This window comes from Amphiprion ocellaris, chromosome 9 (genome assembly GCF_022539595.1).
Source record: "Amphiprion ocellaris isolate individual 3 ecotype Okinawa chromosome 9, ASM2253959v1, whole genome shotgun sequence".
Lineage (NCBI taxonomy): Eukaryota > Metazoa > Chordata > Actinopteri > Pomacentridae > Amphiprion > Amphiprion ocellaris.
Window position 1 is genome coordinate 30,426,025 of NC_072774.1, and position 27,625 is coordinate 30,453,649.

At 40.1% G+C, this 27,625-nt stretch overlaps 1 protein-coding gene across 1 annotated transcript in view; it reads left to right on the forward strand.

Moving 5' to 3' along the window:
* Window positions 1–27,625, forward strand: part of me1 (malic enzyme 1, NADP(+)-dependent, cytosolic) — a 94,094-nt gene that overhangs the window by 16,406 nt on the left and 50,063 nt on the right. The window contains exons 2-3 of the mRNA XM_023281128.3: window positions 17,288–17,421; window positions 20,898–21,047. Of these exons, the coding sequence (XP_023136896.1) occupies window positions 17,288–17,421; window positions 20,898–21,047 (284 nt within the window). The remainder of the gene's footprint in view (window positions 1–17,287; window positions 17,422–20,897; window positions 21,048–27,625) is intronic.

The following is a 27,625-nucleotide window of genomic DNA, read 5'->3' on the forward strand; positions in this document are numbered from 1 at the left end:
AAGTGTAAAGTAAAGGTAAAAATCCGATCAGTAAGAAAAGAAAAAAAGGAAAAGACCAAATAATTAATTAACAAATTATAGTTTTTACTTTTGAGGTGGCAAATTATTGCTTTAGTCAGTTTTTTTTCTCTAAAATTCCATTTTTTATATACTTAAAATTTTTTTTGCATTATATTGGCATGAGTTTTATTCCATATATACACTACCAGTCAAAGGTTTGGACACACCTTCTCATTCAATGTTTTTTCTTTAAAATTTGTATTATTTTCTACATTGTAGATTAATACTGAAGACAAACACTTTTTGTTTACAACATAATTCCATTTTTATTCTTTTATATTTTTAATGTCTTCAGTATTAATCTACAATGTAGAAAATAATTAAATCAAAACCATTGAATGAGAAGGTGTGTCCAAACTTTTAACTGGTAGTGTATGTACATAGAAAATGATCACAAACATCTCTTTCCTTTACTATCACATCGCTGGCTTGGACTTTCTATCCTTCGTACTTTATTGAGGTTGTGACGACTTCCAGTTTAGCTCGGTGTCTTCTCATTTGCTTTCACTAGAATATATTTATGCTTCTGTCTAACTAAATGGACTATTGACACATTGTGTACATTCTCAAAAATGTACAAGCATTTTTTAAGTCGTTTGTTTTGGCTTCCTCTCTCAGGCTTCCAGTGAACATGTGCTAACCGTGTGTCAGTCTAGCTGTTCCGCCTGCTCCTCTAAATAATATGACATGCTCTCCTGGCTCCACTTTCAGCGTAATCCCTGATTGAGCTTTTTTTTCCTGCAATATAGGACCAGCCGGGACTATAAGCACAGGACTTTATTGGGTCAGAGAAGTGAGCACAGCTGGATGGAGAGATGTTGACCATAAAGTTAACCTTTAGAGTTGACGCTGTTTGTGTCCAAATTCATATCCCTTCTTTCTCCATATTCCCTGCTTCCCGGTTGAACTGCTCTTAAACTAGTTATTGCAGCAAGGTATAACACATATCAATTTTAACAGGGGTGACACTACATCCCACTTAATATGAAAAATAAACACTAAATCATGAATGTACCTTTTACTGCCAAAACATGACAGCTGGTCACCTGTGCACAGGAAAGTAGTGGTGTTACTAGACTCTCCAAGCAAAGTGGTCAGTGGGGGCCACTTCTTTGGGGTGTGTGGTTTGCCACCCTTACAGGTAGGCTACTGTATGTGAACCTTTCAGGAAGTAAAATAATGACAGTTGTTTCTGTTACACACTAAGCACGTTTTTTCCCCCAATTTTTAAGTCATATATATCCCACAGTCATGTTTCTGATGTTGCCAAAGATATTTCTACTGCATTTTATGTTGATACACATGCAAAAACATAACAATGTCCTAAAATGAAATATGTTTTTCCATACTATAAAGGCCAATACAAACAATCTGAAAGTATTAGCAAATCCAATAATCTGGAGAAGATCTGTGTAGACCAAAATAAGAGCTTAAAAGTAAATGTTATGAAATCACAGTGAAAATAGCCCAGGGCTCAGAGGGTTCAGTCATGTTGGCAGCAGAACTGGTTGGTTGGTTGGCTCCCAGCTGAAGGGTCCAGGTTGTTGTCCTGCTAAAGTACTCTCAGGAAATTACTTAACCTCCACTAACTCCAAGGGCACAGCAGCTTGGCTCCAATAGGTGGATTTTCCTTTGAGAAATTAAAGTTTATAAGTGTGTTAGATCTGGAAGGCCAGTACAGAAAAAAAGTTATTTGGGGATCTCTGACTGTATGTTATGCAACTTGTCAATTCACTCTTCATACTCTGAAGTGGCAAATGTGTAAGATGTGTTTTTAATGGCTGTTTGAATGGCTGCAGCTTTGAAATGTTTCACTGTTGTGGTGAAATATGTGTCTGTGGTATATTTAAGAAGATGTTCATTTTAATTTAAAACAACTGTTTAATCAGAATTTAACTGAATTAGGTTTGCAGTCATGTATTCTTTTATATCTGTTAGACAGTTTCTTAAGGTGGAATTGCTAAAAGCATTGCCTTCTTAATTAGTATACACAACTTTGTGCCTTCCATATGAACATGTGGGAGCATATACAGTGAGAATAAGACAGATCATTTATAGGGATACTGTCTTTTTACATTTTTTTCCTATACAAGGCAGGATTTGAACCTGGGAACTCTAACACCTTAAGGGAGGATCATACTAGACCAATGAGCCCCATGCTTAGTGTTTGCCGAGGTACAAACTTGAATTGATAGACTCGGGGTTCACATGTTGACCATTGAACCATGGAATCCAGGTGTGTGCACAAGGCACTAATCCTTACAAAGAAAAATCTCTTGCTTTCTAAGATAAAATTTGAAAAAATGCTGCCTCACCCTGATGGCATTGCTATCTTTTAGATTAAAATGCAATGTTTTACGTTAACATTAAGCGATACGAAATTTGAAAGAAACAACAAACTTAGTGATTCGGTTGTTAACAGGATCTGTGCCCTTCTCAGCTGCTTCAGAAAATTAAAGATATTTTCATCACAGTTTTAAGGGAACACTGTTTCATTGCTGCAACTTTGGTTCAATAAAGAATAATGCCAACCTCCCCCATTAAACATGAGCAATGGCATCTCTGTGAGTGAATAGTTTAGTACATCCTCTGGTCTGCTGTATGCGATGATAAAAAAGTAATCACATTTACAGTTATTTTGTGAACACACTAGTCTAGTCTGAAATAGTATGTGGCATGCAACTGAGACACAGCTTCGGTCACATTTCTCTGACGGTATATGGGAGCTGCTCTGTAGCCACAGCAGGATGACTCTGTTTCAGGATATATGGTCTTCTAATATTGCTGCTGTTTCCACTTGATTGACGATGCCTATAGACTTTATACAGTGTAGGATGACTGCTGTAGCCATTTGGAACAATGAGCGCAGTGATGCCATTAGACACGCTTCCTCAAAATCAGGAAATACATTCCTGTGAAGTGTGGGCCAAATATGTAGCTGGTTTAGCTTTACCATGAAACCTGCAGAATTTGTCTTTTTGAAACCCCAGAACATTTGAAGACAGACCCCATATGTGTGCACAATTTAAACGATTGGCATAGACACTGATCCTGAGACACCCCATAGCATGAGAGATATCCCATCATGCAGTGCAGCAGCTACATGACTGACAGCCTCCTCTCAAGCACATACGTTCACTCCCTCCTCCTTTTCTTTCTAAGTGCTTTCTAGACATGAGAGGTGGGGTGGATGGAAGGCAAGAGAGAATTTATGAGTGTGGAGAACTAATTTTTCTGGGGAGCCTGAAGAGAGTTCAAGGGGACGGGTCATTAGTTTGGGTATGAGGGTCACTATTTGTGTTGGAAAAGAACCAGTCCGAGGTTCACCTCCGTTCAGATTCATTGCATCTGTTGTGTGTATGTTTTGGAGTTTAAATGTTGAGAGTGAGCATAAACACACACATGCATGCACACACTGGCATGACTGAATACATTCATTACCTCTTTTTCTCTTTCTTCCCTTTTATCACTCATCTAACACACACTTACCCACTTACTCTAATGTAAAATGTAAGAGAGCACATGAGAACACATCGTACGTCACTATACTGGGTCCGTCGGCTGCCTCCGCTGTGCACCGGAAACCACTTAAGACCGCACTATAGAGGTTTAACACCTGCTTTCTTTCGCTCTCTTTTGCCATCTACTTAGGACTGTGACCAGAAGGAGAGCTTGAAGGCCAAGGACAACATTTAAGGTGGAAGTTGCACAAGAAAAGTACTTCAAAAGAATCAAAAATATTCATAAATAATATAAATAATACAGAAAAAAAATGCTGCATCAAACTAGCGACATTGGTTGAATACTCTGACTCCCTAACCAGGGTTGTTTTGGTTGTTTCTGGCAGTATATTATAGTATATATCTACATAATGAGGAAGCTGCAACACCTGAACACCTCAGGTTGTGATTGTGTATATAAGTTATAAAATAAATCTAATTTAACTAGTTTGTTTCTGTATTGGAAAAGCATTAGGGAAATAATTAGCTTAAAGTAATGGATAAGCAGTTTGAATTGTAGAGAACTACTGATTAATTGTATAAAACAGTTAAAGCTAAAAGTAATAAATAAACTGTTCAGATATGAAGCTACCAGTTATGGATAAATAATGAAACAGTTAAAGGTTTTGGTTACACTGACCAAAAAATAGACAGCTCAAACTAACTGTTGAAATAGTTAGCAAAAAGTAACAGATAACAGTTTCAAATGTCAATAACTATTGGATAAATGAATGAAATAGATTAAATTATTAAATAAACAACATAATATAATAGCAGACAAATAATAAAACAGTTGAAAGTAATGGGAAAACAGTTGCACCAGCTAAAAATAGATAGCTAAAACTACCAGTTGAAACAGTTACCAAAAAGGAAAGCTTAAAATGAACCGACAAACTGCTGAAATAGTAAATAAACAGTTCAAATAATCAGCTAGCAGTAACTGATAAATAATGAAGTTGTTAAAGGTAATGGAAAAAGAGTTTCCCTAGACCAGCTAAAATAAATTGCAAAAACTAACCATTGAAATATTCAGCTAAAAATAGACTTACAAATAAATGGACTCTTGAAATACATAGCTAGGAGGAATGAAAAATGGTCAGAACACATAGCTTCAGCTGCTAGTTATGCTAATGTGGACTTAAACATAACACTGACAATTCAGATGTATGAAAACGTGTAAGAATTTCAACTTTTATATAGGTAATAGTGTTGTGTATAGGGCTGGGACGTTAACGTGTTATTTTCAATTAATTACAGAAACAATAACGTATTTAATCGCACCTTTCTCAGTCATCAACCAAACTTTATCTGAATTAAAACTCTTTGCTTATTGTGTCAAATATTGCTATTTGACAAAAATGTGATTAATTGTGATTAATTAATTACAAAGCCTCTAATTAATTAGATTCATTTTTTAAATCGCGTCCCACCACTAGTTGAGTACTATACAGTTGAAAACGCCAATGACCACTGCTGGATCATTAGTGTTAGATATTCCTTCAGTTCATCAAAGGTTGGGAACCACTGATGTGTGATGTGTTGTTTGACCTCTAGGTCACCGTGATGCTCACCGACTGGAGTCATTATAAAAGCCACCTGCCTTTACATTTACCAAACCCTAATTATTTTCTTCTAAATTCCTTTTTTAATTTTTCCGTCCTTTCTTCTCCAACATCTCCACCGACTCTCTCCATGCTCTCCTGCACTCCTTCTACTCTCTCCCACTTTCACATTTCTCACTCCGTCACCTCCTCAAAGCTGCCATGATGGAATCAAAAATATGTAATGTTTTACGGTAATCTGTGAGCGGGCTGTCCAAACCCTCCTCCTGCCTCTGGGTGAAAACAGCAGTCCAGCAGCCCTGAGCTGGCTGTTGGAGTTGAAACACTTAGTGGGGGTCTGGTGAGCTGAAGCTTCACTCCTACGGTCACAGAATCTGGAGGTGGGTCTGGTTGGTGTCAGGACTCCAGTAAAACTCTCCTGGGCCTTTTCAATTTACAGTCATCTATCAAGTACCACTCCTTAGTAAAGTCTCTGGATTTCTTCAGCAGTCTTCACATTTTTGTACTTTGATTGCTGACACAAACCAGAACCTTTTGAAACATTCTGCACTTGTACTAGAATAGCAGCTCCTTGTTGTTTTGTACAATAACAAGTTGGATCCATTCAGCCTCCCACCTTTTGTTGCTGTATCATTGGTGGTGGACATCCAGAGCAACCCTAAACATATAGGAGAACTAACAGCACAGGCCCTCCAGTGTTAACCAGTCCATTGTGGTGTTATTGTGTTTTTGTGTCAAGGTGTCAGTCTCTGTCCTCACCCTCTTTGTGTTCCATAATGATCAGTTCAGGGTCATTCAGTTCACTCTCTCTGGGGTTTCTTTCTTAAAAAGGGGGGATGAGCTGTTTCCTGGTATACAAAATGTTGTTTTCTTTTTCCTGTTGTCAAACACTTTGTCGCTATGGGTTGAAAAAATAATGACTTACTTACAAACTAAAACTGAAGTTCAGGAGAGTTGATTCCAGCTGCAATAGTGACCTTCCTCTGTGGTTGATTGGATTGGATTGTGGTCTTCTGTGACTGAATCCCAGAATTTGACAACTCAAACAAATGTCGTTTTACCAAACAATCTCAGGTTTAAAAGTTTCCAGGGCACAGCTTCTGATAGACTCTCCAGTGGCTGCATGCTTGGTCTTTGTGTCTGTTTCTCTACGTGGCAGCACCAGAGAGAGGCTGAGCTTATTGTGGTGCTGGTTAGTGGTTTGGTAGTTTTGCTGTTATATAACGATCCTGGTCGGCTGGCTGATCACAGACTTAAAGAGCTGTGAATACTGGCCTGGTCTCAGTCGTCCGTTGCATCCAGTGAGCCTGTCAAGCCACCAGCCAGACGCTGGCGGCCTGATCAGTTTGTCTTTGACTTCATAAAAGAGCGCCCGAGCCTCCCACTTTCTTTTCTTTGTTTTTGTCATTCTTCGCCCTGCCGTTTTTCCCATCTTTGGATTCTATCCTCTAATCCCAGCTATGATAACTGTGGGATAAATCTGTCATTCCACAGGGATATCCACTCTCTTACCCCCACCACCTGTTTTTACAGCGTCTAGACACACATGCCGCTATTGATAAAACAAGAGGACGCCACGGTGCGCTGCAGGACAATGAGGACGTCGTGGAGTGTGGTTCTTCTTCTGCGGCGGGATTAAATAGACTCACCGCTCATATTTCTGTGTTGTGAATCAGGGTTTAGGACAGCTTTGTGTGTAGTGTGTGTGCGTTTATGAAGCATCCCAGAGTACCGGTGTGTAAACTCTCTGTCTGCATGTATAAGCATAGGGCTGTGTGTGTTTATGAAGACTTCTTAAAGCTGCATTAATATCATTATTTTTGTGTGTATGTGTGTTTATAAACACTGCAGCAGTGATGGAGGCGAGGAGGATGACTCAGTCTTTCCTCCAGCTGTTGGCCAGAGTCTCTCCCAGTGTGGGTCACCGTCGGCCAGCCCAGTGAACTCACCAGCAGGGTTCCTGTGATAGCAAGTTTCTAATTCAGTCTGTGCTGACTCTCAGTATTTACCAGTCTCCTGCATGTGCTTTGGTTTCCAAATGGGCTTACTTTGCACGTCTGGGGCACAAATCATGTTCAGGGTTAAGAGCAGAGATGTTTACGTGGGCATATCTGAAGCCTCAAGGCAAGAAAGAAGTCCAAATCCCCTTCTTATTGCTTCACCATTCTGTTTTCACTGATTGCATATGCATTGATATGATTAACTGAGGTGCTACTGTGAGCCGTACAGTCTGAGCTGCAGTCTGAGGAGAACACGTGGCAGTAATAGCGGGGTAGAGTAGATGGCGCTGGTGCTGGTGTTTATGGGAACAACTTCAGCAGTCCTCTGTTCCCTGTTTGGTCAGCTGCAGAGAGGTTGCTGGTCTGAGGAGCTCTGACATCACCAGCACAAGTGAATCCAGATACGCTGGCTTATGGAGTAACAACAATGTGGGCGAACTCAACCGCTGTAGATGACTTTCTCACAGTCCTGTTAAATGTTGCGCAAATGTTCGCCCCCCACGGTTTCATTTCAGGTTTACTCAAAGTCAACTTTTGTATTGGCAGCCGTTGAAGAAATGCTTCTTTTCAATGCCAGTACAAAGATTTTCTACTCCCTGCCTTCCAGATTCTGGTGACACACAATATATTACCATTCTCTCTCACTGACACTGTAGTAAAGGCAGGGTTCAGGCAGGTAAAGCAACTCACATGGAGTAGATTTAAAATAATAATCTTGAGTAATGTAAATGGAACAAGATTAGAGAAATGATGTTTTTCTTTTAATTAAGTGGATTATTGAATTTACTTTCTGATAGTTTTTTAATGCAGTCCATTACAGCTCATTAACCCCTTAAACCGCAGCTAGAATGTCTTAGATGAGTAAAGCAGTATTTAATATCTTTTGCTGTTTTTGAAGCATTTTTAAGTTCTTGCAAACATGCATGTCCTTGAAGCACCCGCATTTTTATTTAGGAAAGTTTTACTATCATCCTAAAGCCTAAAACTAAAGATGGTTCTCTAGCAGAAGTGTAGACTTGATGTAACTTGACATGAGTCATTATATGGGGACTATTAGGTTTGCTGTGTCGTAATTTGAAAATTAAAAACCACGAAACTCTATCTCCTTGGTTTGATTTTGGGCATAATTGCGGCCTGTAGTTCAGCAGTTCAAGATGACGAGTAAAGCAGGACATTGGACGTCTGCTGTGGCTGGTTGTTAAGCAGCTAAAACGTCTTTGTCTTTAGCCTAACAGATGATGAGAACTGACGTCAGTAATGGAGAAAATATTCTCTTCCTTTTCAGTGAATAATGCTCAGCTGTTGTAACGTAGATACTACTATTCTGAAACATCCTGCTGAAGCCTCAGCTGTGCAACAGCATTTTGCTCCCATTCCAGACTGCTGCTCATAGACTGCTATATATGATCTTATGTCTCCAGTCCATTACTTTCAGTAAAGATGAGGTGTAGGGAAACTTAATATTGGTTATTGTATTATTGTCTAGGTTGTATTCCAGTTGGCTGGAGGTGAACAAGGAGCAACACCTCCTGTCAGCTGGAGTAGCTGGTCACAAATACTAATGAAAATAAGTTTTATAGCTTCTGAAGCAGTGTGCTGGAGGACAGAGGGGAGTCTAATCTTTATGGAAAAATTGATTTAGGGTATTTTAGGCTGCTTTTGACAAATAATACGTCATAGATATATATAATAAAGGATCACTATTAAATATAGTCAATATTTGCTGTCAGCAAGGAGTCGATTTGCACCTACTTCACTGGCCTTCACACCACAGTTTCAATTTCCTGTTGATAAAAGGGCTGCATTAGCACCTTTTAAACCTCTTTATTTCTTTTATAGCTTTTCAATGTGACTGATGTGGTTCACCTGCTATTAATGTAATGAGCAAGCCCATTTACTTTGTCTTTGTTCTGTTTTTTTACCTCAGGAAACACTGCGGTCAACTTTGTATTTGCACACCTCATGCGTACTGTTGACTTAGCATGAATCATTAAGTTCAACAATCTGAAAAACATTTCTGAAAAGGTGCATTGTGAATGCACCGCTGTTAAACGAGAGCAAGCGGGGTTACGATGGCTATCGCTATACATCACTTTGACCGAGTGGCTTAACTGATAAACAAGTTGTACAAGAAGGCCATATTGTGTAGTGGCTCGGCTCTGCCTCTTATGAAAGGAAAGCTCTCCCTCTCCCACAAAGCACTGAATACAGAAGTGCTCTGTGGCCACACATATCTCTGCCAGGTCGTATCTCAGTGCCAAACATTTGAGCCCTCTCCCTGTTGAAGGCCTGCAGGCTTTTGTCTCCGTGTCTGATCTGCGACTGCGGTTGAGAGAGGCTAAATGGGGAAAGGCCTCCCCGTCGTGTTCGGCTCAGGTCTCTTTCAATAGGGGCTGTTTCTCCTGGAGCAGAGGGCATTTCCATTGAAGCTCAAGGAAAAAACAGTGAAGCGAAGCAGCATCCAACCTGCCTGACAGACTTATATTTGGAAATAGGATTTGTGTGTTGGACGGTAGATGTGTGAGATTGAGTTTCCCCTCTCTTGTCTTATCTGGGAATCTCGCAAGCCGAATAGTCGTGGCTTTGTGTGGAATTACATCATTCTGAAGTTTTCCCAGGAAGTTGCAGGGGTTTTGAGGGTTTAATTTTTTGGTTCAAGTTTTTCTTTGTCAGCACACTGACAAAATTCTGTATCTAAACCAGCTATTTAGTCTCATAAGTGAAACCTCCAAACCATATTTTTGCAAGAAATGAGAGAAAAATAAGTGTTGAAGACAGAATATTTCATCGGTTTCCACAGTGAGGCCACTGGTGTTTGTACCACAGACACATGTGGCAGTTTGTGACCTTGTGTGATCCTTAATATTTTAGTCATATTTGAAGGATTGGAAATGGTGTTGGGTAATTTGAAATCTAAGCATATACATGACATTTGACATGCTGTAGATTAGTCAAACTAGTTAGCGTTATACAGTTTATATGGTTGTAACTTTCCCTTTAATATCTAGCTGCAGTTAATCTGTGTTTTAGCATGAAGGCGTAGTTGAAAACCACATTTGCAAAGAAGCCCTGGCTAATACGGCAACATGATAAGCTACGGACAAAATCCTGCAAAATACACAGTTCAAATAAAATATTAAAATAGTTCAAAAGTAAGTTAACAAACAAGTCTTTTATTGTTGAATTTGCCTGTTTTATAGTGACCTTCCCGTTAAAATGCAACATTACAAGTTGTTTGTGAAAGCAATGTATTATGATACATACTCAAGTTTCAGTGACAGCGCCATCTAGTGGATGTAATAATTATGATGGTATGAAACCAGGAAGTGAAAGTCTCCATTAAGAGGAGGTTTGGGTGATGGATAGACCAAACATTGGACTTTAACATGGGAGATCATCGCTGTTTCACAACCTAAACTGCATATTTGATATTGTAACCATGGCAACTGAGGACACTGTTCATCAGGCTAGGGACCCACATCTCCATGAGGTAATTGGAGTTGTTGAATTTGAAAGATTTTTGCATGTAATGTGATGAAATTGCTGTGATTTGTGATGTATTTAAGTCCTTTGATTAGCCAAAATTACATGTTGCTATATCATTTTATCTATAAATGATTTCCTCACTGAGTTTCCAGAAACAAAGCAATATATTTAGCAGTATAAATACACAGATATGTTTACAGTTGCTATGTTTGCCATTGAAAATCAGCAGTTTTGACTAAAAAGGATCCTCCAGTTTTGTACTGCACTCCCACAAACTTGGCACACTTGCCAGCGACAGATAAAAAAGGAATGGTCAAAATCGAGGCTGTAGAAGCAAATTTTTGTCTCTGCTGTGGATCACATTCTTCATTTGACATAAAATAAGTTGACATAATCTTGAAAAAGACTCCCACTGCCCTGGTAAGTGTCCATTTTCAATCTCCATGTCTCCAGTTTGCATACTAGACTTTAAGTTATACAGTTGAGGTCTGCAGGCTAAGCTAAGAATTGCTACTGAATTTGAATTATATTATTCAATAATAATATTGAATATTTAAGCTATTGAATTTACCTTATATTGTATTAAGTGCACTTCATTGACCTCATTAGGGGTTAATTTCTGACACTTTGAAAGCTGCCCCAGAATCCCCAGGAAACACAGCTGTTGCCAAAGGCCAACGAGGAGACTGAACTGTATGACCCTTTAATGTCAGACTCCGTGACCGGTCAAGAGAACCGTTATTTTTATTTCAGTACAGGGTCGGACATTTGTTTCACTCATGTTTGCAATTTATCACTGCACGTTGTAGGAAATTCCATCACACTGACTTCATGCTTCTCACACAGAGTGAAATAATAGACGTATCATGGGGCAATAGTGTGTGAGAAAGGTTTCAGAACAGTGTTATTATTGTGATAAGGAGCCCTCTCCTTTTGTGGCATAAAGGAATTTCTAGATGAGGGTAAACTTGAACTGTAATGAAGGGAGTGGCTTCACTGTCAGCCTCCTTCCAACCTCGCTGTCAGACAGAGCTGTGTGTGGTTGTGACAGAGGGAAATTAAAAGGTTGAGGTAGCAGAATGTTTAGGTTTCTAAACCTTCACGCTGCAAAGTTGCAGCAGACCCACCCTTTGAACTCCCTCGGACGAACAGAAAGGCATTTTATCAGTTTCAAAGAGCTTGTACTTTCATCTTTGGTGTTTGGCCATCTGGTGGACTAATTAGCTGTTTCCTCTCCACTCAGTGTTTGGGGTGGGCATGGCAGCCGTCCGAGGTTAAGGGTTGGCACAGCCCACAGGGTAGATTACAGGTTTAGGTTGTTACCACGGCTTCTGGAACATGGAGCTGCGGGCATCACATGTGTTGGCACAGGGTGCGGGCACTTCAGATGTGGTCAGGCACATGTGGAAGCTTTCTAGGGTTTATCCTGCCCAGCCCAGTTTAGGGCTCCTAGAGGAGAGAGAGCGCCGGCATTACAGCAGCAAAACACTGGGAATCCTGTATTCAGACAAACAAACACAGGGATAGTTGTGTACATACATGATGTGTGTGTATGTGTGTGTGTGTGCATGTGTGTGCTTGTGTGTGTGTGTGCGCATGTCCATTTTTGTGAGGTTTTGGCTTTGGATGTGTGTGTGTGTGTGTGCTTGTAACCGTACTTTGGTTTTTAAGAACACAAACAAAAGATACAGTCAAAGAAAATGTTTGTATTTGTTCTATTTAGGATATCTGTTGGCATGTCTGCGTCATTTAGGTTCACACTTTCCAATTACAAGCCAACCAGAGGTTGTTAACAAAATTAACAAGGAGTGGCAACTATATGTATGAGTGACAGGTTAGAAATTTTTGCTAACTTTTTTTAAAACTGAAGTATGGAACACACAGGAGTTTGAATGCATGTCTTCAGATGCTTTTGGTGTGAGGCTGTCCTAACTTTAAGACAACACTAAGATGAAAGCTTGCCCTGCACCATGTTGGATCACCATTCTTGCAGAGTATTTACCCTGGCTTGTGTTGAGAGAACGTCCTTTATGCTTTAGAAGGTCGGCTGACGGACCAGTTGACTGAAAGACAAACAGACTTTGGAATTAAAGAGATTGGCAGTTCTATTTACATGCTGAGGATAAGGGCGTTGCAAAGCCAATATCCAAGTCAAAAGTCAAAGAAATGTCAAAACTGGCGTCAGCGGTTCCCACGCTTTCCAGGCCAAACTCTATGAACTGTGCACTGCTAATCTTTCTTTCCTTGAAATACCCTCCACCACCCACCCCACCCCTGTCCTTTTCTCCCTCCATCATCAACGCCAGGCCACGACCAAACAAGCCGTAACTTCAATCATAAAGTCACTCAGTGGCACAGGGTTTCCAGCTCTGTACAGACAAGCTGCCGGGTCCTTTGTTGGGGATCTTAATTGGTCATTTTGGGCCAGACTCCACAGAGGGCATCTATTTCACATGTAACACCGGCAGCCTTTGAGCTGTGTTGGTAATTATTCTTAATGAGGCATGGTACACTTTCAAGCCTGCTTTCATTCCCATTTGGAGCTGCGATAATGTTGCACTTCATATTTAATTCTCAGTTTCTGTCTTAAATTTTAAATTTTTCTTCTTTTTTAAACCACCTGACCTAAAGTGAATTGATTGATTTGCAGAAACCCATTCCCAAACCCATAACATAAAGAGCTTGTAACAAAGTCAGTACAAAGTCAACATGCAAGGCTGTTCACAGGTACTTTGCTGAAGTGTATCGGAAAAGGCAATGTGGTGAATACTAACCTTTATTGTGATGGGCATTGTATTGTGGAAAGAAACAAGCAACCTAATAACAATGTGTTAAGGACACACAGCAAATTTCAAACAGATTATATGAACTACAGAAAAGATGTGTCACTGGCAAAAAAAAAAATAAAATCATAATCATTAAAGCAAACTTATGTCAAAAGACCTTAAGTGAGAACAATAGACGTTTATCGGTTCATAAGTGGTCTGGAAATATAAGTTAGATATTTTAACTTGAATGAATTTGACACTGACTACTCACTCAAAGCAGGAATTTAATGGATGATCCACCATGAGCATTTTCACCAGGTGTGCACTTTTTGAGTCAGTTTGCATTTTAAAATCACTGATAAATTTGGATAGATTCCATTTTTCTAACCATCCTGGGTGTGAAATCTGTAAGGAGAAGTGAAAATGAGTTCTAGAAAGAATAGTGAAAGTATCAGAAAGTTTCCACATAAGCACAACATTGTGTGGGTTAATTTTAGAGCTGCATGTGTGCAGATCTGTTCAGTTAATTTGAACAAAGGAAGTGTAAGCAACATGAATAAAATGTGTTTCGGCTAATTAGAGGCTCCTGTGTGTCTATTTGTGTGTGAGAGTTTTATTTCTATGTCCAAACATGCCAGAAGCAGCTAATCCTTGTGCAGAAAAAAACTACACAGAGGAAGTCAGCATGCAGTAAGTGCTGCTGTGAGTGTATCTCAGCCAATGAAAGAGCAGTGTGAGGACTGAATCTCGTTTTATAGCCTCATATTAAGCTCAGTTTGCCTCATATATTTTAAAACTTAGATCCCTCATGGTCAGCTGCTGCAGACAGCGGAGCAGCAGTGCAACGTGGGGCAGCTGCTATTCCAAACGCACACAGAGTCTGATGTGAACAGCTGGCTCTCAGAAAAATAGAACATCTTTTTTGATAATTGGGGAAGGTTGTAATTCAGAGCTGCTTCTGTCTATTTGAGGGCCGTTAAGTACAGACTGCACCGAGCCTCAGCCAGTGACAGGCGGATCCGGACTTGCATTTTAGCATCTCAAATAACTGATGCCCTTTTTCCAGTCATGCTTAGATTTAGCACTGTCAGCTGAAAGACTAGGATTGTTTGTTTGAACTGACGTTTACATGCTGGTAACTTGTGTAGCGACATGCAGCAATTTCTGTTTTAGTAGTAGACAGTAAGAAAACACAAAACCCATTTTCTTTTAGATGTCCTGCCCAAAAGGAAATGGCATGTTTCCTTCCCCTTGTTACTCTCAAGAATCACTGAGATCAAATCTGAAGCTTTTTTTTATTCACATAATTCGAGGCTAATAAGAATGTGGTGCCTCTGTGGTCGGCACTGATGGTTTGTTTGACGTCAGGATCATCAGATTTTATTCCAAATGCTTTATTCTGTGTCGTATGCTTTTCTACTTCTCGCTAGCAGTGTGTCGTGTCATCAAGTGCACTTTTTTCTCAGTTTTTTTCTTTTTTGCCACCACAGAACTGTTTTAACACAACCAGATACATAGAAAGTGCTGGTGGCTTGGAAAGGCTGTAAATGGTGGTGGCCCGGGCCAAGCATCCATGGATGGTATCCAAAACAGAGACGTTTAGAGCCCGCCTTCGCTTCTGTCTCACTAGTCAGCAACAGTAGCTGGCATGCTGAGGCTGTAGCTTCACCAGGTCGCTGAACTTTCACGGACGGAAAACGGATTGAAAATGCCCACCGTATCATGCCTGATTTGCGGAGAATAGTAGAGAATGCTGTTCCGGTTTTAAATATGGACTTGGTGCTTGTTTTGGGTACTTTGGAGACAAACGTCCCCCCTTTTATTTCAGAGGAGCTGTACTGTCGCTCATGTGCCTCAGTCGCACACTGTCACTGTTTTCTGGTGTCGCCTGAATGTGTATTGCTTCTCCTCAGTGAGATTCTTGTCTTCTCTTTGCATTAACATCCAGAGTCAGAGGTCACACTCATCAGGGTTACAACTTTGACACTACACGTGTGCATGTTTTTCCATATTTCCATCCAGAGGTGAAGGGTGAGCAAGATAAAAGCTCAAGCAGAGGCCCAAAGTGTAGCAGGTTATTAGTCTGGGCCTTGTTGTGTGTGTTTTTGAGGGTTTGCACTGGTGAAAGCGGACATCACACTAGAATGTGAGCTAACGGTGGAGTCTCTGAAGACAGACTGACTGAGAGAGAGGCCCTCTGAGAGCAAACAGCAGTCAGAGCAGAGGACATGTTTGATCTGTCACCTCTCTCATCACTCAGGAATGCCTGAGCTGAAAGAATTACTCAACATTTTTCTAAATATTTTATTCGTGCACCATTCAAACTAAATACCAAGATTACAGCATCAATGACAGCGATTAGTACTGCGTTAGTAGCTGGAACTGATGTGGTCATACATGCATTTAATTACTGTTGAATTATCTTTGCTATCCATCCTTAGTTTCAGATGCAAGTGACTGTGCAGTGAGAGCAAGAACTTGTGATTTTCTTTGATGCAGATTGTTTTGCGTTTGAAGTTTAGGTGCGAGACCACTCTGGTTTGAAGATTCATTAAGAAAATTCCACGATGCTGTGTTATGTCGACCTGTCAGTCATGGGGAGTCAGATACCAAGAGCTTCATAAAACAGGCTTGTATGTGCCTGAACTGTGTTTAAATTGACATGAGAATCCCTCTTATGAGGCTGGTCCAGGATTTGAACATATTGGAGGAATCTGGTGTGTGTGTGTGATTTTTACCAACACACACCAAACATTTTGAAATAAAAAATCTGACCATTCTGTAACCCTTAAATCAGTTTGAACTTTTATCTTATTTGTTCCACTGTATGTGTTTAGAAGCCAGCATCCTGTAAGTCTACTACAGAATTTCTTCATTGCTCCAAAAAATTCTGCTGGCATTGTTTGTGTTTCTGTCATGCCATAGAAACATTTAATCAATTAATCAACTGGTTGTTTACTAGTAAATCAATCGGCAACAATTTCAATAACTGATTAGCTGGTTTGACAGATTTTTTAAGAGCAAAAGTCTAAATTCTAGTTTGTTAAATTTAAATATTTTGTGATTTCTTTACTCCTCTTTGGCAATAAAGTTAATTTCTTTGGGTTGTGTATTAAACAAGACATTTGAGGACATCATCTTAAGCACTTTTGACACCATACAGAGAAAACAAGCAATTCATTAATCGAGAAACTAAACTGCAGATTGTTCTTACTTGCAGCTCTACTTGGCTAAATCTGCACCTGATTGTGCGATGATATATGAATGTGCCTGTATCCTGCTTTTCCCACCAACATATAGTGTTTTAGATAAAGGCTTATCCAGGGTTACCTAGCTGGGATGCTCATGTCCCTGTAAATGCACTCACTGGCCAAAGGCTCCGACATAAATCAACTGCAAAGACAGAATTTACAACTTTTCTAGCAGTAATCACTGAGAACCATCTACGGTTGAAGGTGATAATATGAGTTTTTTTTTTACACTCTGGATATGCTTGTATGTGTTATTATCGTGGTGGATAATAATGGTTGAACGTATGTAAAGGATGCGCATAACCTCCAGGTCTGAAAAGTGAAATCGATGCATAAGGCCTGTGTTTTCTCTAATGGCCAGCAGGGGGTTAAATTTTAAGTTTAATGACAAAATGCCGCTACTTCTCACTTGATTTGCCACCTCAGTAAATATCTTTCACATAAGTTTATGGTGTCAATCACTAGTTACAAGTCTTCTTCATTACAGCATGATGTTCATTTTGTACCCTTTGGTCCCATTTAGAGCAAAATAGATGATAAAGAAGCATATATTTTAAGGCGTGGCAACTGTGTGAAAGACCAGGTGCTACAGTAATGCTGTGCATGGTGTCCTATAGTGGTGGATAATGGAGGTTGATGGTGCTTTGTGTGTTCCTTCAGGGCATGGCTTTCTCCCTGGAGGAGCGTCTCCAGCTGGGGATCCATGGCCTGCTGCCTCCTTGCTTCATCAACCAGGACGTCCAGCTGCTCCGAGTGCTCAAGAACTATGACATGAAGAGAGACGACTTGGACAGGTGAGACTCGCGTTCAAACACAGACAGAAATCTCTTAGGACCTTATCTTCTATTAGCTTCAAATCAGCAGCCCTTCCGGAGTTGAATTTCAGCTGATCCTTTGTGCATGCAGAGGTCCTACATCTGGAAGCCTTCAGAACACGAGAGGCAGGTTAGCGATCAGCTCTCTGAGATTTACATCCATCCCCTAACACCCTAGATTTTACTTAACAAATCTCCACACTGCTCTCTTTTTCCATTTCTCCATCTCCCCCCTCTTCTCCTTGTTTTTATAACCTCCACAGCCCCCAAATGAAAATTTCACTTCAGTTTTGCACGCCTCATTAGACACACAGGCCTTGTAGCTGTTAGTGTTATTCAATGAATGCACCACACGCTAATATTTCAGTTTGGGCTCTTTGACCAACTGAAGTCATCGTCTGGTTTACTGTTTTGAATTATCTGCAGTGTGCTGAACGTTATCTGTCTGTAAAATTGCTTCTTGTTCCAGTGGCCATCTGTCAGTCAACTGTTCCATCAGCTGTCACTCCTAATGTCAGGGATAAGTGACTTTTGCCTGTGAGAAAGGATTGAGGGTCAACAGCAACTAGACAGCTTCTGAATAGTTGCCTGATTTTCCACCATAGCAGCATCTAAAAACAGTCATCATAAACTTGTCATTGCTATTCCCATGCCCTATCAATGTCACTGACAATCTGTCTCTGGGGCTCCAATGTGTTCCAGCTTTGGGCTTCGGTCCTGTGGATTAAGGACTCTTATTTGCCTGTCATTGCTCAAATCTGCTGTGTTTACATACAGTCTGCTCCCCAACTCTCAATCCTTCTTTGGTATTTACTTCCAGACGCTGACATTTATTTTTTATGACCATAACTCAAAACTTTCATTACTTCCAATTCTATTTTAATCAGCTATCTAGACTCCTCTGTTTTTTGTTTTTCTTTGGAATGGAATTTGTCTCTGGTTTGAATTTTTCTGACAAATAATGGCAAAGAGAACAGCACTGCAAGCACATGCGTTTATGATCTGAGATGATGGAGTGACTTAAGTACCGACTGTGACTGTTCTGCAGAGGAAATGGATGTTCAAAGGTGCTGCCAGCTAAAATACTGCAGTACATAAAATGGTACAGCTAACTCTCACATCCAATGAGGTTGTTAGACCACAGTAACAGGCTGAAAATGAGCCCAACAGAGCAGAGCTAGCTGATCAGTCATGCTAAGATAGATTAAGGTAGAGATAGATGACGTCCTGGCTGCCTCACTAGGTAGACTTTAAAGGAAACACTCAGTAAGTCAGCAGGGATACAGCTTTATAAAGCAGCGTGTACTCTAAATATTCTTGTTTACAGGGTGTAAGCAGTCAACGCCTTTTAAGGTTAAGAATGGAGAAGGTAATCTTTCTTAATGTTCGCCAGCATTAAATCAATCAACAGCACGCTGCACATTTGTTGTGGAGATGTAATTTTCATTTTGTTTGATGAATGACGATGACGAGTGAAATCATCACAATGTAAAAGAAAAATGTAAAATGTTTATTCTTGTGCTGAACTGAAACCAGCTGTCAACGCAGTTTAAACTTTGTCTCTGTTATGTCTTTCTTTACTTTTCCATTCATAAAGGGGCGCTCCACCTATTTTACACAGGAAGATCAGTTCACTTGTAACAACACGGCTCTATAATGCCCTAATAAAGCACCTTCTGCAAAGGTCTATGATGAGATCACCATATCTTATTTATGCTTGACTGTCTTTAAAATCTCACTACATTCAGTTTACTGTAAGGTAGTGTAATGTTTACAGTTTACTTAATGGAAGACAAGGAGAAGCTAATTGCCATTTTTGCATGAAAATGTACTTAAATGACTTTGATGATCAAAATGCTTATATGTCATGCTTAAATGTATACATTGTTTGTTAACCGCATCATGGAATATGGACTAATTGCTTCCATTTCAGTCTCAGCATCCACAGAATCTACTTTTCAAAAAGCATGTCCCTTACTCTGCTGCTTGTTTTTTCTCTCCTTTATTTAGGGTCTGTACTATACCATAACAGGTTTGCTTGTCAACTGACAGATATTCACACTTTCTCTGTGAAAGGAAATGGCCAATTAATGCCTGTAAATATTCGCTTTCCCTGTAGCGATATAAAATCTGTGACTAAATAGCTTAAAAGTTCAACTGTATAGAAGTATCTGACAAAGTGAACCTACTTCTCACTTGATTTTCTACCCAAGTAAACATTTCTCTAATAAGTTTAACATCTCAATTGCTAGTTTCAAGTCTTCTTTAATACAGTATGATGTTCTTTATGCTCCCATTTAGAGAAATATGGATGATAAAGCAGGATATGTTTTAAGGTGTGACTACTGTGTGAATGACAAATTGCTACAGTATTTCTGCACATACTGTCCTCAAGTTCCCAGCCAGATCAACCCCTCGTTTGTAATGTCTAGTTTCACAAACCAAAAGTGACAGTGACCCAACTTCAAACTCGAGACTTCAAAATACTATTCCACAAACCAATAAGTGACTTCACTGTGGCTACTTCCATCTTTTAAATATACTGTCTATGGTTTCAACGCATGACTTATCTCCTTGATATTCGAGAAGAAAACAGTTTATCTCTCTGGAGTTCAATATGTGATTCAGAACACTGGAAAATATCATTAAGATGGATCTTCCACTGAGAAAAGAAAGTAAACAGTAAGTAGCAGTAAAACATTTGAGAGTTTTTAGCAAATATGTATCTAAGGGAAAACTAATTTCACTTTGATATCATATGCCCTACAGAAACCGTTTTTGTAATTGATTGCTTGTGGCAGAAGTTCATTTGGCTCCCCAACATGAAAAGTGGTCACTTCAAGAGCAACTGTCACCACCATGCATTGTGCAGCTGCTGTGGCCTAACCTATAGCAGAGAGGGCGTGCATGCTTTTTATCCCTTCAACAAGAGGCACCTTGTGCTCTTAGTTTTATGGAAACTTCGCTGATTAGGAATAGAGCCGTTTCTGGTGTGCTCGACTTAATTTGGGTCATATGCAAACCCTTAGTTCCTGGTCAATCTACAGTCAGAACAAAGAGCTTGTGTAGGCTATCTGAGCGCTGCTTCTTATTTGGTGTATTTTTCAGTCATTTGGAACGTAAGCAAAAATGTCTTTACAAATAATTATTCCACCGCAGAGCTGAATTCATTTCTTCTTGTCCTACTTTCTCACTTTTTCATAAACTCAGTGTTTTTGCTCTCACTGGGTTGTGCAGTATTGTATCCATATAATACAGAATCCATATGGACATAATGTCATAATTACAATCTCAACCTTTGCTTTTCAATTCCTACGATCTCCCTGGTACGCTTCACTAACAAACATTTAACATCTGACTTTATTAAACAGCTTTTTAGTTCAGCAGGTATAAGTCCTCAAGATGTTATAGATTAACAGGCTGTTTTCCTCCCTGCTCCTCCTTGTCACTCCCAGATATGTGTTCCTGATGGGGCTCCAGGATCGCAACGAGAAGCTCTTCTATCGGGTGCTGCTGTCAGATGTTGAAAGGTTTATGCCCATCATTTACACTCCCACTGTGGGCCTGGCCTGCCAGCAGTATGGTCTCATATTCAGAAAACCAAGGTGAGTCAAACTCTGTGCTTTCCTTCCTGGTGATTTATAATACGGAACATTCCCAAGCAAATAAAGCCAGTTAGCGTTATGATCTGTTCCTTCTTACTTCCCCACTGCTGTGAACAGCTCTAGGAAGAAACGGATGAGGTTATTTCTCCTCAGTCCCTCTTCCACGGTGTCGAGTTTTATGTTATTGGTTGTTATATTGGTTTTGGTTTTGTAATTGGTATCAGAAACTATTTCTTTCTACTGCTGCCATGTGGTATCAATATTCCACTGATTCAGGCTGACTTGTGTCACATGGAGTCCACTGGAGAGGACTCCCTGCTAACAGCTATCAGTCAGAAACACACCATAGAGTCCAGTGGTTGAAATATTGCAAACATGTTTCTATGCTTTGCTAAAGTGAGAAAGTTCATATACTGATAAAGGCAAAATGCAAGAGAAATCATGATGTGACTTAAACATGCAGTGGAAAGATGAAAAGTAACAGCAAATGAAGACCTCAGATCTGTGTGGCTTCATGAGAAGACCATGACCTTCTTCACATTAGCACATGAAAACCAACAGAAATGCCATATTTCCATGTATTTTTCCATCTTTTTCCATGGTTTGAGGTTTCATTGGCATCCTTCACTACATTTTGTTGTGCCCCTTCTGTTGTGGTTTAATGGCACGAGTGGCGAATTAGCACCACTAACTGTTATCTCTATGAACCAACTCCTCATGTTTGCTTAACAGTGATAGATGGACATAAATTGGCATTTTCTTTTGCAGATGTTCTGAAAATGATCTTACATTTGAACTAAGTTTCACTGCTGCTAGACTGTTATGAAGAGGCAACAGGTTTTACTAAGAACTGTGACCAGTATGCGAGCAGTACTAATACCAGTAGAACCATGACTTGTTAAAATATACTCTAAACAGACAGCTAAACATCTTTTCACCTATAAATCACCAGATTTCACCAGTTTGATTCTGATACTGCACTAAAGGCATGCACCAGGCAGTGGATTTCTGTATGTGATAACTTGACAGGCAAATATAGGCTTGTTGGCTAATTCTGCTTCGATTTGACAGGCTGGAATTAACTCAACTTTTTGGGCTGTTATTTCACCCAAGGCTCTATGGAGCTGGTAAACCTAAAAACCATGTAGGACTTCAAGCATGTAAGCCACAAAGTGTCAAATGATTGGATGTGTTGCAACAAAACCAGAAGCTCAGGGATTCTTAAAGCATGTGTATGTTACGCTGGATCTGGTTGCTTTGATGCTATAAAATCTGAACCAAATTTGGAGGTTGCGGTTGCTCCTTCAGCTGGTGTTTGGTTGAACAGCTCAGCCCGAGGCAAACCACTGTAAGCTGTTGAAATCACCTTCAGGTTCACCTTGTGTGGGTCTGGTTTTGCTCCCAGAAGACAGACACTTATGGTTTCCTCTCCTTCTTTACTGTAAACACACACACACACACACACACACACACACACACACACACACACACACGCACGCACGCATGCACGCACAAACACACACACACACACGCACAGATCTCTTTGCTAGTATCTGTTTTCCATCAAATAGGTTCATCAGGTCCAAGTCTCTCGCTATCTGACAGCAAAACTCCCTGAGCAGTTCCTAATAGATATTGAGTTGATACTGTTTGCATTCTCTGTGCTGCATTCAGGGCCACGTTCTGTTTTACTTGGATCTTCCTCCCTGCATTTAACCTTATTCAGGTGGTTAAGAGTGTTGGGTTTATTTTCACTCTAATGACTGATAGGAGAAAGACCACCCTAGTCAACAGTCCTCAGAGGGCCCTTAAGTTCACTTATTGCTGTTACAACTATAATTACAGACTTATTTAAAGAACTAAAAGGTTGCCAACAAGCATTTAACTTAAGGGGATATCTCAAGTTGAATACAAATCAACAAACAAGCTGCACTTTAACAGGTTGTATGGTTTAGCTTGCTAAAACTCATACCTAATGGTTCCTGTTTTACAAAGATGCCAAGTAGCTATAGAGCTTTGCTAGGTATTTTCACCTATCATGTATCCACTCTGCAGCAGGGCTAGAATGTTACCTAACTCAGCGATGGCTTCATTTGTACTACCTCCTTCGATGCTTTCAATTATGTGTGAAACCTAATTGTGTCCCATCAGTTTTATTATAAATGCTTACCATGGGTACATTTAAGATGCTTGGAAACCCAAATTCTCACATAGCTCTGTTACCCAACCAGCTCCCTGTTGCCCTTTCCCTGCAGAACTATGTGGAAAATATTCCTAGCATGCTTCCCTTCTTCTCACACTGAGCTGGCTGGAAGAGTCATTTTATACACTCGCTCTGTCTCACAGCACTGTGGGCCAGGACCTGCTGCCAGAGCCCCCAGGGTTGGGAGCTGGGCCTCTAAGAAATGTGCATCAGGGGGTCAGTTAGTAGAATACAGTAGGGACAAAGCCGACGATCTTTAACAGATTTGCAACCTGGCAGGTATTTCAGTTAGGTTGTTTCTCTGTGCTGAGCATGCCTGAGAAAAGGACCATGATGCACATAAATCTGTATTTTGAATAGTGTCTGTTTTTTAGTCATTTTAGTGGCATGGTTCCAGTGATGCCAGTGTCAGTCTGTTGGCCCAGCGCTTTGGGCCAGACTTAAATACCTATTAGAAGGGTTGCTGTGAAATTAAAGACATTTGAAGTTCAGAGAAGATGAAGTAAACAGATTTTGTTGTTCCCCTGAGTTGTCTTATGGCGTATCAAATGTCGCATGAAGTTGAAAATAGTCACACATACACTATGTGTCAGCACAGATCTTGCAAAATTTTTAATGGAATATCTCCATAGAGGTACAGAGGAACATTTCCAGCAACCATCATTCCTGTGTTCTAATGCTACATTGTGTTAGCTAATGGTGTTGAAAGGCTGATTGATGATTAGAAAACACTTGTGCAGTTATGTTAGCACATGAATAAAAGTGTGAGTTTTCATGGAAAACATGAAACTGCCTGGATGACCTCAAACTTTTCAACAGTAGTGTATATACCCTGTAAAATCCTGCAGAAAGTGTAAAGAGAATTCAGGTAGCACTAGTCCTTTCCTTTGCCATAACCCATGACCTTCATAGATGACACTTCAACAGATATGAAGCAGTGCACCTTAAGCATTGTCAGCAAGATTAACAAAACATCTTCCAAAGCTTAAACCGATGACTGCTGTTGTAGAAGTTCTAGTTGTAGTAGAAAGAGACATTGCATTGGATAACAACTCTAGATTGGCAGATATGATGGCTTGCATCTAAAATTTAAAGATGGCAATGATGTAAATCTGAGTCTATGTACATCCTTTCAACCATTAACTTGACTTTAATGTATACAATTGCACCACCTTTATAACTAGCTTCACACTATGTCTGAATACACATAGTTTCCCTTTTCGCTGTCGGTTTATACAAACTTTAAGCATCTGCTCGTTTCTGCTGTGTTTTCCTGTAGTGTGATATCCTGTTCTTTACCTATTTTTACTTTTCACTCACAAGCATCTTCTAGAAATCCTCATCCTGGATTACTGATGCCCCTGCGTGCATATGTGTGCATGCATGCATGTCTTCAGCTGGACCACCATAGCAGCAGATTAGGTCTCTAATCACTGGCTCTCAGGTATAAAGAGTTTCTGTGTGGAAGCAGCAGCCTCTTGTCGTTTTGCCTGACTCTACCAGCTAATCTGCCTCATGGAGACTAAACACTCCGACACAAGGCTCTGTACCAGAGGCTAAAGGTCAAGCACCATTAAGTGTCAAAACAAGGCTGATTCACTGATCTTCAGATGGGCCAGAGGCAGGAAGGAGAGCTGGAGAAAGGAGCATATTCACATCATCAGAAGATTAGTAGACATGCTTACTTTTGTTGGTTTGTCAGCTCCTGAGCGGACACAGTGTTTAGCAGAGAAAGTTACTCTGTCTTCATCACACAAAGTTTGTTTCTGTTTTCACCATAAATGTGCATTGTGTACTTTGTTTGACAGCTGAGAGCACTCACTTGTGACAAATGATAATGTTTAGTAGCAGAAAAATTATCCCATCACATGAAAGTAATTAGATTTAGTTGAGTCTTTTCCAGTGTCACCTCGCCCTCTGTGGTTCGCTGCTGTGGAATGTCTAAATAGACTCTTAATAGGCCCTTTTAAAATAAGAGACGGTGCTCTTGGTACTCTCGAGGTAAGTGACATGAAGCGATCCATCTTGCTGATGGAGATAAATGATCATTGGTAGTCCATTAGGGGATTCCTGGTTGAGTGTGAAGGGTCGGCAACTCTGTGCTACTACAGCTGTCTGTCAGGAGCTGGGAAGTAAGACACAGGAATTCCTGAACTCCCTCGAGATCTCTTAGGCTGAGGTCCAGATGCTGTCTTTTTCTTCTGCCACTGTTGCTGTGTGAAAGCTCTGGCTCTTACTGCTTGTTTGACTACAGATCAAGTGTGTCTACATTATGAAAACTACTATTTTCAATTTGTAAAGGGGCTGAAACAATTTGAAATCATTTTTACAATTAGTGTAGAAGACATTCACTGAGATTTGACAAAGACTGGCAACTAGAAACTACTACTGTATAGCCAGGAGTTCAAATGAGGATAACAATCATCAGCATTACATGTTGAATTTGAAATAAATCACACCTTGCTATTATCAACTCTCAGAACATTGTAAAGAGCTATTTGAATGGTCTATATTTTTGTTACTGCATTAATCCCCTCAGTACCTCTGATTTCTCTATCATGTCTCTACCCTGTATCCTGCCCAAACTTTTGCAACAGGAACACATTACTCAAAAAAGATTTAGTGCTCTACTGTTTCCAGCAACAGCACAGTGTATGTGGGATTTAGTCAGAATAAAGTACCGTGTGTTCACTGTATTAGTGTATAGGCGATGCTGTGTGGAGGAGACTGATTAATATCGCAAAAATGTCTAATCAGTGCAGACAGCAGATCATGAATGTACCTGTTTGAGACTGATAGATATAATGCAGTTTTATTTCTAACCATAGCATGACTTGAGTACAGCCACGCTGAAGTGTTAAAGATCAGTGCTTTGATTAAACCAGAGGGTGAACTGCAGGAAGTTATAAAGGCCTAATGAAAGGCATCAGCTGAAGGTGCCACCTCTAAAGGGACATGCGCTGCTTGATGAGGTCCTCTGAACTTGCAGATTAGGGGCTTTTAAGCTGGGATCTCTCACTATTCAAGCCCACACACAGTGTTACACAACAAGTGTGTGGGAGAAACTATTTCATTTGGATTGATGAGCATCCAGGGCAAATACAATATGCCCTCACCTTCAGAGTCATTAATCCACACAAGATTTTTGAACCGTGATGACCGGCTTACAACCATGAATGACGAACAATTACTTACCCCACATAACTCAAGTCCGAGGAGAATTTGTGTTCTGATCAGAACTGATTCCATGACTTTTGCAGATGTATTTATTGACTGAATTTTTGCTCTTTTGTAGAGAAGAGAAACTCAGATTATGCTGTGTTTGAATGGGGGGAGAAATGAAGAAGTGGAGGAGGAGAGAAATGGTTTGGAATTACATTGAGCTCGTGAAGAATGTGGCAAACATTTGGAAATAATTACACTCTGGACTTTGAGGACCTTGCATAACAATATAGAGCTCATGTCCGAGGAAGTTTTTCAGCCAGTGAAAGCAGAGAAGTTGTGGGGCAAAGTAGACGGAACTTTAGTTTTCCAGCAGTATCCCTTAGTATTATAAATTATATCTCATTTAGTACCCAATTTAAATCTACAGCAGTGCCACAGTTTAGTGTGTAAACATGGAAAGTAATCAAACTAAATATATGCTTTGAGTAAGTGTTCAGCTGACCTGTATGAATTGTCTGTGACCTGCAGTACCAGGGACCATTGCTAATTCAAACCTCCATTACTTTTCTTGACTGAGCGTTCTGCAGCCTGCAGAACCAAGTGGCTGGATTCAGCTGTTTAGGAGAAGAAAAAAAAGTTTGTTCCATTGTGTTTCTAAGAAACCACCATGAAATAATTCCAAACATATTCATTTTGGTTTTTGGGTGAGCTAATGGCCATTAGCCTAAAGGCTTTTGTTCACATCTGGCCTTAGACAGGTTTGGCTTCAGTCACGCTCTCTGTTGGTGTAGATCCAGTCAAGGTCGGTGAACTCACTGGTTGTCAGCTTCCAGCCTTGTCAAATAATCTGCTGTCAGTCAGGTTAAGATTTCATATTTGGGCAATTGCTATGGTTAATATTACATAAACCTTAAGCTTGGCAGTAAGGACACAGTAAGCAAGAGACAGGAAGCTGCCAGAGCATGATATGAATGTGAATTTCATTAAATCAGCTTTAGGCAGATTGGCATCGCCGTCACCATCATTATGATGCCTGCATTTATCTGTTTGCGTCCTGTGAGATTGGTTTAAAGTCTGTGCAATTTTTATACCAAAGTTGCTGACAGTTGTGGCCAGTCACGATATTTTATGATTGTCCGTCTGTCCGTCCCATTCTTGTGACCACAATATTTGTTGAAAGCCTTTGAAAGGAAATTTCTTCAAATTTGGC